The 10,538-nt window shown below is 36.3% G+C and overlaps 1 protein-coding gene across 1 annotated transcript; it reads right to left on the bottom strand.

Moving 5' to 3' along the window:
* Window positions 1-4,614: 4,614 nt before the first annotated feature.
* LOC136249303 (nose resistant to fluoxetine protein 6-like) lies at window positions 4,615-10,038 on the bottom strand. Its single transcript, XM_066041266.1, has 2 exons — window positions 9,886-10,038; window positions 4,615-6,904 (listed from the first exon to the last, which is right to left on the bottom strand). Exon 2 carries the CDS (start codon window positions 6,900-6,902, stop codon window positions 4,815-4,817), a length of 2,088 nt encoding a protein of 695 aa, XP_065897338.1. The 5' UTR covers window positions 6,903-6,904; window positions 9,886-10,038; the 3' UTR covers window positions 4,615-4,814.
* Between the last annotated feature and the right edge of the window lie 500 nt (window positions 10,039-10,538).

Here is a 10,538-nt window from a genome sequence, read left to right as displayed (position 1 = left end):
TTACTGTACATGTTTGGATTCAGCCCCTAGTCAGCTTCCTAGCTAGGTGCTGCTTTAAAGTGCTGTGATTACACTCACAGGGTGACAGGGTGTTACAGAGGAGTGCTGTTGTGGTGACACACTAGACGTTCACTCTTACTAGTTTTCCTAAGCTTAATGGGGATAGAGCCACTTTAATCCCTTCACTTACATTGATATAGTTAGCTATTTAGAAAACACAATTGACCTGTGAAATATAGTAACTCAACAAGATTATAAGTACACTTACTTGCTTGTCTTTCTACAATTATGTAATATGCAAAAATTGATGTATTTATAATATAACTACCAAAATAAAATTGAATAGTGGGATTTTGTTTATGAGGGTGTTACAAATACACTGGTGTAACTATAACACCTCTTAAGGTGCTTGTTATTGTCAGGGGTGCTGTAATAACACCCCCTTGAAGTTTAGATAAATATAGGTGTTGTGGTACCACCTCAATTTTAACAATAATGCTATGTGTAGTACAGTACGGAAGAACAGCTTTGCCAAGTATTGTGAGTTTAAATAATTAATCAATCAATCAACACAAAATATTTTAGAATGCAAATGTTCAGCAGATAATGTCTATTATGAGCTAATAAATATAAACAGCTTAAACAATGGTGATGTACAGGTTAAATTATCAAATCCTCCAACTTTACCACTGTTTCCAACATTCTTTGGCAAGTACAAATTAAATGAACTGCCAAAACCCAAACTACCAAAGCAAAGCAATTCAGATGACTATGGCTTCCTTCCATGCTGCTTATAGTGACAGTTTGACAACTACTTTGACTTTTAGGTGAGTTTGCAATTACAGTGTAACTTGCATATTTTTATAGTTATATTTAATTGATTTTGTCCTGACAAGGTTTAGTATTTTAATCAAAAGAAGTATGATTCCTCTGGGATTTGTTCCAAATGCCCCATCCTGGATCACTGAATGTACTGAAACACAATACTGTACCCTCAGATCACTAACTGTTATATTTGAACTGCAATTGCATCATAGTGTCTTTCATGATGTACTGTATAGCCGTGCCTCAAGTATAAGTGCTATCATACATGTAAATTATGCTGTACTGCATGTATATAGTTAGTTGCTCAATATTGCACAGTAGCTGTAGTATAATGACATGGCAAGAGCTTCAATTTGTGCTTCTGAAAGAATGTCCTTTAGCAGGAATTGTAAGGAATGAACAGTTAGTCCAGTCTACCTAGCATAACTTTGTGTGTGCTTTGCATTTTGGTTTTTAAAATTGCTTACTAAATTTTGTGTAATTATAGCTTAAATCACACAATTTATAACAGTTCACTTCTGTAATGATATATATGATCATTTATTGTATGGTGTATAATTAAGTTTTAGTTATGTTGTGCTTTTGTATATATATTGCTTTGTTTTTGTACTTGTATATATGTAACTATGTGTATACTCTGGAATGAAAGAACGGCTTTGGTGGAATTCCAGAAATAAATCAAACCAAACACATTTTATTATTGTTCTTTTTCCTTTCCATGTTGACTATAGTTCTACAATTGTAGTCTTTTTAGTAGTTGCATGTTGTCCGAGGACTTCACATGCTAATTTTTTTTGTTTTAGTACTCACACTTTCTGATGGTATTAAATGGTGTTCTGTCAAGATAAAGTCCCTGTCCATTGTCATCGTCATATTATCAGGTACATAGAAGTAGCTAGTTGTTTTCAAATTTTATTTAAATAACCAGGGATGGATCCATGGAGTTTCTGAGATTTTCAGAAACTATTCACATATATTCAGACAATTAAAATTGATTTAGCATGGTTTACAAAGGTATCAAAGATTCAAATCGAAATATTCTAATAGAGCAGTCGACTACTCTAATAGAGCATTTTAAAATAGTTACTTAGTTTACCTGTACCAACACAATAAAATAGTTAAGACCTGAAATATTTCTCGGGTACATGGACCCCAAATGGCATCCATGTCTGTTGTATCCTTAAACTTCACGTAAGTTATTCAAGCCCAAACATGCCTTCAAAATGGCATCCTATGAATATATACAATTTTAAGGCCATTCAAAATTAATTATATGTTTCTAGTCCCAAAATTGACCAGGATTGTTATTTTTTTCAACTTTTGATGTGGTACACCACATTTGATATAGCAGCAGTACAGGAAAAAACAAAGTTAATGCTGTATAAGATAGGTCATCTTTCTAAGAAATATGTGTTTAAAAAGACATAAAAACCTTTCAGTAGATATAAATTATTGTTAGGCATTCCAGTATCCAAGATTTTTTAATAAAAAAATTCTCCGTATATTCCCCAATAGAACCCTGGCAGAAAATATCAACTTGTGTTAAACTTGGGATTGCTCCATCATCCAAGTTCCAATGAGGATGAAAATCACTGTGGGGTTTGTTCACACGCTGATCATCATGAAAATCTTAGTTTTATCATGCGCGTTACATATAAATAAGTAAGTTTTGTGCTGTTTTGTAATCTTTTCAAGCCTTGTAATGTATGTTTTTTATTATTATTATTTTTAATTAATTAATTTATTTATTAAGGAAGGCTTTACAGCACAAGTGCTGAAGGTCTGTAGAACACCTGGTCCTACAGCCTGTGTAAAGTTGTTACAGAAAGTGTGTTTGAAAAGGTGGAGAAGGGTGTAGAATACTTTAAAACTTAAAAAAACCTACTGTCGGGTGGAAGGTAGTCACTGGTGCTTACTTTATAAAGTGCGTAGTTACTTCTCTCGGGTCAGCAATTTTCAGCTCCAGAACAATTTTCTGAAGGCTGTGTCATCAGCTCAAAAATACAAACCACTTCAAAGTCAGCATAACAATGCCATAATTGAAACCACAACTCCACTTTAGGTATTGTTGCATCATTGTGGCACCTCCACTTTAGTTGTTTACCTTTATAAGTTGTTAACTTGATGTTTTTACTTACTTGACTTGCCTATGGGTATACACCATTGTATTGAGAAGTGTACAGTAGATGAAACATATTTGCTTACCACAAAGCATACATACAACGATCGTTGAGATCCGATACAATCTGAAGTTACTCCTAAACTTGCAGCTAGAAGCAACTGCAGTTTCAAGATAGTCCAGATTGCTAGATGGCTTCCTGATTCAATTGTGCCGTTTTCCCCTTTAAAATGTATGGGGAGCCCTGGAGAAAAAATGTACCTCTTTTCAGTTTTTAAGCACTGTGCATGCCAAAGTAGCTAATTCCAACCCAACAAACTATATATTTCTGAGATCGGCAATCAACACTCTATCTATTAAGCATATAAAAATCCCATTTTCCAAAATTTAAAAATTGGGCTGGAATGCCTATTATTGTATGGTGATTGTGCAATTCATTCAGTAAAAAATAACCAGGAAGGGAACCAGAAATATATAATTAACTTTTTGTGGCCTAAAATAAATTCTTTTTACTGACAACAGCAACAGCACTACTTCTTTCTAGGCCCGAGTCAAATTTTTCCCAAAACTTCTTACAGGAATTTTCACCTATTATGCTCTTCTGAGTGTTTCTATAATGCTCCTACTGTAGGTTAACAACATTATCATCGGACATTGCAATCAGTGACTGCTCTATTAGAGTATTTCACTAAAAGTGACTTCTACTAGAGAGTATTGATCTAAGGAGCTATGTACAATGCATTTGAGTGCTCTGTTGCAGCTTGTAGTTTCCACTGACTGCTCTATTAGGGTGTATTGATCTATTGTCATAGGCTTAAGCTCCATAATTTGAAATGTATCCACCCAATATGCTAGCATTATGCTGGAATGGCACTCTAGCCTATTATGCTGGTATATTTGATGCAAGCCTACTTCTTTCACAGAAACTCTTACAATTTCCTTAACAAACCTTTGGCATACTGATAAGCATACAATGGATGAGTTATTATTTTGTCTTTCATCTTTCTTTACCATGGCCATCAATCAAGGCATTGCACTGACAGTGTTAATCATAAAGTACGGTAAGCTACAGTATATGCATGCACACTACACAATACGTTGCACCAAAACTATTTGAATACACATGGTTTATAGAATATTAGAATACATATGGCTTTTTGAAATAGGTAGTAGATTTTGATCAGTATAACATTGTGGTAGACTATACAACTGCAAATGAATTAGTGATATGTAAGTGTGGTTGTTTTCCAGCAAAGTTAACTAATAATAAAAGTTTAACTATATACTTGCACTTCCACACCAAATTTTGCTGTGACCAACACTGTTGTTGATTAGCATACTCCAATGGGCAAAGCAAGTAGACCCTTGGGTCATTATTACCAAAAGTTCGGTCATTTGAATTACAGGTAAAACAACCAAAAATTTGAGCCATTTGTACCTATTTGAATTTACAGTGTTGATAACTATGTGCTGTGCAAAGTGTACAATCAGGTTGAATGCAGAGAAGATCACAGATCCCGGCTGCTATGGCTCCTCTGGTGCATGCCTAGACTGCATGTTACAGGGGATCAAGTCACCACTGGGTCTGGGATTTTTTTCTGCATTCTTCATGTTTCAGTAACATGTTTCAGACTCCCTGTATTCACAGGCTTTAAGCCTTCTCACAGGTCCCTAGTGGGATAGCATTTAATTAAAAAAAAAATCATACACATCAGAAGCAAAATATCCACTAAGTATCACCTACCAATCACTACTGTAAGCAATACTATGCATAACAATTATGTAGGTGTCCTAAACGTAACTATAGTGCATGTACAATACACACAATTAAAAACTGTATAACATGTACAGGGTATGTAAGTTGAGTCAGTTATTTATCACGAGCCTCAGTCCCAGCTAACTTGAAGCAGAGAGATACTATTTTAGATATAGGTAACTCCACGGTCAGTGTCAACACTACAGATAAGCTGAAGGATAAGAAAATGGTAAACACCCAAAGCATAATATACACAATATCTGTGAATATCAAACTTGATTGTAGCGTTCCCAATATCACATAGATTAACATTTCATGGAACAAGTATACTCCATAAGATAACCTGACTACTGGATCCCATCCAGGCCAAGAGAGAACACTGTTCACTACTCCTCCATAGCCAGTGTTACAGAAAAAGATAATAATGGAGATGCCAATACTCCAAGCCAATCCTGAAAACATTAAGAAAGTTGCATTCTCCCATTCAGTAAAATGACGAGTGCCATCCAATTCCTCAACAGTTCCAAACAATGAAATCTTACAAAAGTATATGGAAATTATCCACAAAAACACACATAGAAGTTGCTTAACGGATTTTCCAACTGGCAAGTCAGCAATGCTGTATTTCTTGTAGAGAATGTATCCCAGTACAATACCAACCAGATATGGATTAGCTCTGTAAAATGGCTGCATGTGCAATCCTTCTATTTGCTTAAAAACTTGTGGATTAGCATGCATGGCTGCCATGTATCCATTTTGCACAGTTACTACTCCAATAGTAGTAGCAAACCCAATGACACATATACCTATGAACACTAGTCCAGCAAAACCTGAATAGTACAGTACCAGGATGAAAATGGGAGAGAAAATAAAGAGCTGCATTTCAGCACTGACATGCCAGGTAGGTACAACACAAATGTCTGATAAATTAAGAAAGTTATTAATAAATAACAAATTGTACCACCAAGTAAATTGACAGCCAACATCTGGTGCATACCACACGGGGCCTTGTGCCAAATGTACAAAAGGTTTGAGCACTACTAGTGTAAACAAGTAAAGCAATGGTGCCAGCCGAAAATACCGGTTGATGTAGAAATACAGAAATCTAAACTTTTTATGTTTGTCCATGTCCCTAAAGGTCAGATAAGATGACAGTGTGGCACTAATAAGAAAAAAGGTGTCTGCAGCAAACGTTGTATTCATGAATATCTGATTAATCATCTTGGAAGAAAATTTATCCAAATATTGTGGTATATTTTGACTAACTTGTGGATAAAACACAAGAGCAACAATGTATACATGAGCCCCAATTATTGAAAGGTTGGAGAAAACTTTCAAAGATCCAAGTGCTTTGACAGAAGATGGCGATTGCTCGGTGCAAAAGAGATTAGGAACTGTGTTGTACAAAGAAAATGCTGAAATAAAGTCTCTAAAATTTGGCAGGTCATTCATTTCTTTCTTTAGACTGTCTTTTGATTTAGTAGTAACTTGGGTATCATCATCTGCTAGCACAAAGCAAGAATAAAACCACCAAATCAAATCTACACTAGTTCCTAATACAGTTAGTCCTAGCAATATTACACAAAGAGCAATAACCACTACAGTGCCTGTATCATACTCCACATCAGTTTGAGGACAGAATGTAGGGGAATCACCAATACTGGTTAACTGTATAGTAACAGTTTGTGTAGTATTACTAAATGGATTAACAGTCATGCTATTAACACTGATAATATTCATCCTTGACAACACTACTGCAAATTCATTTGGAGAACATGTTGAAGGATAACACACTCCAACCTGAATGTTACTTGACACACTAGTATTTATTGGTGTAGGACAGTCTGAAGAATAGCACACTTCATCTTGATACTCTGATGGGTTATAAAATGTAGTGATATTCATTTGCATTGTATATATACAATAGTTTGTTTCACCCACTGGTGTGTTCTTCAAATCCATACACTCATCATAGTAACCAAGAAAGGTAGTGTGACCATATACTATACCATCACTTGGTTTACCCCAGGAGTCCCAATACTGAACCATTAACTGGAGATGGGTTGATTGTAGTGTTGACAGCTTCTGAATTGATATTTGGCAGTTTTCACTAACATCCTGATTTAATGAGATTCCTTCTTCCATGACATTAGCAAGGACATAGTTGACAGTAAACAGTGAATGCAGAAGTAGCAGTAACATTTCTGTAAACATAAATTATAAATATACAGCTACAATTAAAACTGTAAGTATATAGAAAGATATACATGCACGTAGGTTTTGGTGCAATAAAGTTTGAGATAAAAACCAGAAACAAGACTGAAGTTGATCTGAACGAGTGCTCTATTAGAGTGTTATGGTATTAAAGAGCAAAATGAGCAATGCTAGAAGTGTAATTAGACTATCACCGTATTGTCTCGAATAGTGGCCCGGGCGTTTATTTCTTTCAAGCAACTTTCACCCAGACCTAGTGGCCTGGGTGAAAAGCTACTTCAGTGAAATAAACGTGTTAATTCGTTCATATTTGTATAATCCTGCATTTAACTATATAGCTAAAATTTAAAGTTCTAGCAGCTGGCAGTGGTGGTACAGTGGTTAGGGCTCTGCTGCATTACAAAAGTGCTCAGAAATCTCTACGATGTTTTCTTTTGTTTGTTTGATTCTTTTATTTATTTATTTATTTTTGTGAATTTTAAGCTAAAGTCACAAAAAGCATTAAGTATATTGCAAAAGAGTGCTACCCAGTAAGGTCCATAGTCCTTGATTCCTGGGCTCACTGTTCATACCTACCCGAGGCATGTTAATTACCCACAAGCAGCAATTTGCATAGAATCCACTCCTAGAGTTGTTGTTGCATGCTGTACAACATTCTGCAGGATCCCATACACAGTTGTTATGGCCAATTTCCATGTGATGCTAGTTTGGCTATGCCCACCCCTTCGCAAATAAAGGAAGAATCTGTTCACTCTTGCTAACACAGTTATTATAGTGAAACATAATTAAACAATGACATCACAATATGGCAACAAAACTATGGCACATCTAACAACCACGCAAAAAGTACAGTGAAAATAGTTTTAAAAACAGCTAACAACCAAAGATCAGGCTTGAGTCAAATATGCTCAAAATTATTTTTGCTTTTCAACTGACTGCTCTATTAAGTAGTAAAAAATTTTAATAATGGCTGTGCGCATTATTAAAATGTATTAGCATTAACATCATTGCAGCCATTTCTTGGCCATCACCTTTGATTTCACAACTTTTTTCACCCTGGCTTTCTAAGGCCGCCTCATTTTTCACAGCTTGGCTGTTTTTGTGTGGATTATTTTGCCTCTCCACTGACTGCTCTATTAAATAGTATTGAAATATTTTCAATGAATTAAGCTTCATAGTTTGAGACATCAAACTTGATGATGGCATATTTGAGTAGGCCTACCAAAGATATTTTATAGTATGTACAAGTTGAGATGGATCTTGAAAAACAGCTAAAAACGAAAATTGGATTTTTTCTCTTGAGAAATTAACATTATATTTTTAGCCAAGAAGGTGACAGTAAAGGTACCGAAAGTGGACATGTGTTGTTTGGCTCCATTACAAGTCCAGCAAAAGGTTTTAATAAACACTGTACTTTTATGGTTTCCCCATAGAAAATGTATGGTGAAACTTTAGATTGACTATTAATATTGTGTCAGGCCTTTGAACAAAAAGATTTTGAAATATTTTTAGCAGGTCAACCAGTGCTATATAGAAATGAGTCAAATTTCAAGATCATGGGTAATTGCCACAAGTTATTAAATGTTTTTGAGGATCCAGCTCAATGTGTACATACTACAGGTAGCACCATGAGTATATCAGTTCTGACTACAAGGCCCTTTACTACTTCCATCTTTTGTTCTGTTAAAGAACACAACTACATTCTTATTGCAATTTCATAATAAAATGTTGAATACTAGAGTGACCAAACCCTTCCTTTTTGCAAAAGGGTGGGTGCCATCAGACAGGAGATCACTTACACAATGCAGTGTTTTTTGCACTGCAATGGTTTCTTGACCCACAGATAGTTCTCCCCAAACACCTAGGTAGTCTACAGATGAGTTGCAGGCTCTGTTGGTATTACAATGCTTGTTGCAAAAGATTTCCGGAGATGCTATAATAGAGCAGTAAGCCACTGCAAGGAAACTGTCTCATTATGTCTCCATATGTCTGCTAGCTAACACAGTGAAAATTAGTCTCTGTGTGATGCTTTTAACAAGACTGAGACGTTTAGGACTTCGCCAATCAGCAGCAATCAACATTCACCCTGACTGCAGTGGAATGCTACACAGAATTCTTAATGTAGATATACCAGACCTTTTCCTGATGCCCATACAAAAGAAAAAAAGCAGTCTGGCTACATGAGACTAAGTCTGAAAGCATTGCCTTACAGCTTCTGAAATTTGAAAATCTTCCTGGGTAGGCATGCATCATGCCACATGCAAAATGTAAACCGCTATACAATGTGCTTCAAACTCCATGTTTAACTTTCATTGCTTTAAGATTGCCAACACTCAATATGAAAGTTACATGTACACATGGAGTGTGAAGCACATTGTATAGCTACAAAAGACAGCATTCTGCATGTGGTATGATGCGTGCCTGCCCAGGAAGATTTTCAAATTTCAGAAGCTGTAAGGCAATACTTTCAGGCTATTTTCACTGTGTTAGCTAATTGACTACAGCAGACACATAGAGACATAATGAGACAGTTTCCTTACAGTGGCTTACTACTCTATTTATATATCTCCAGCAATCGATCTATTGCAATAAACATCGCAATACCAACAGAACCTGCAACTCATCTGTAGACTACCTCAGCGTTTGGGGGGATTATCTGGGTTCTCTTCTGGATCAAGAACCACGCAAAAAAACAACACTTCGTTGTAGTATTGTGCATGTAATCTCCCAACTCCTGGTTTTACCAAGCGATCTCCCGTTCCCGCTTTGATATAGTCTAGAATCCGCTCCCCTCCCGGTTTTACCAATGACCCCCACGCATCAGCGTAGTCTACAGAGTGACCAAATGGGATGAGAGACGTCTTACTTTATTAAGATAGTAATGTAGTTGGGAAGGGATCCACAACTAAGGAAAACGAAGCCTAGGAAAAGGTGCCTGGCCATTGAGGTTACATGTAGGTTAGCTACTTACCGACACCGAATAAGAAACGGCTATACACTTCAGTTATAGTAAACACGATCACTCCAACCACGTTACAAATAGACTAGTGGAACCGCGAGTAGAGCATCTGATGATCGACACGCCACAGTCAGTCAGAAAAAATTCATTCAGCTACTGCTAACTCAATAACCGGAACCGGAATGTGGAATGGAATAAAATCATTTTCTACTCTCTGCAAAGTGCCCAGTAGGTAATGCAACTGCGTACACTCGTACACTGAAATTCAGAGCGGTAATGGACATCATATAAAGGTAGTATTTGTATGAACTTCATACTCTGAATTACGGTGAAGGTATAGCTAGAGTAATTCATCAATAACCGGACGATCCTTTTTCCGGACACCTGTAGCTGCCAAACGGATAAACCGATCAGTCTAAAATTTGGAGCGTATAAAGGTCTAGGCTAAAGTACTTCGAATATAAAATTTCAGCCCGAACGCTTGAAGCAACTAGGAATACGAAGCCAATATATCTGTCCAGAAAAGTAATCAATAACCGGACAAAGCGATCAATAATCCGGACAGTGGCAGTAAGTACAGCTCCGATTTCCGCCAAACTCTAGGGCATGTAACATCAGTCTATGGTTGTGTGTTGATAAAAATTTGGAGTCTCCGCTATGTTTGG

The sequence above is a fragment of the Dysidea avara genome, chromosome 1 (assembly GCF_963678975.1).
Source record: "Dysidea avara chromosome 1, odDysAvar1.4, whole genome shotgun sequence".
Taxonomy (NCBI): Eukaryota; Metazoa; Porifera; class Demospongiae; order Dictyoceratida; family Dysideidae; genus Dysidea; species Dysidea avara.
Note: the sequence above shows the minus strand (reverse complement) of the source record. Positions and strands in the feature narration are given on the sequence as shown.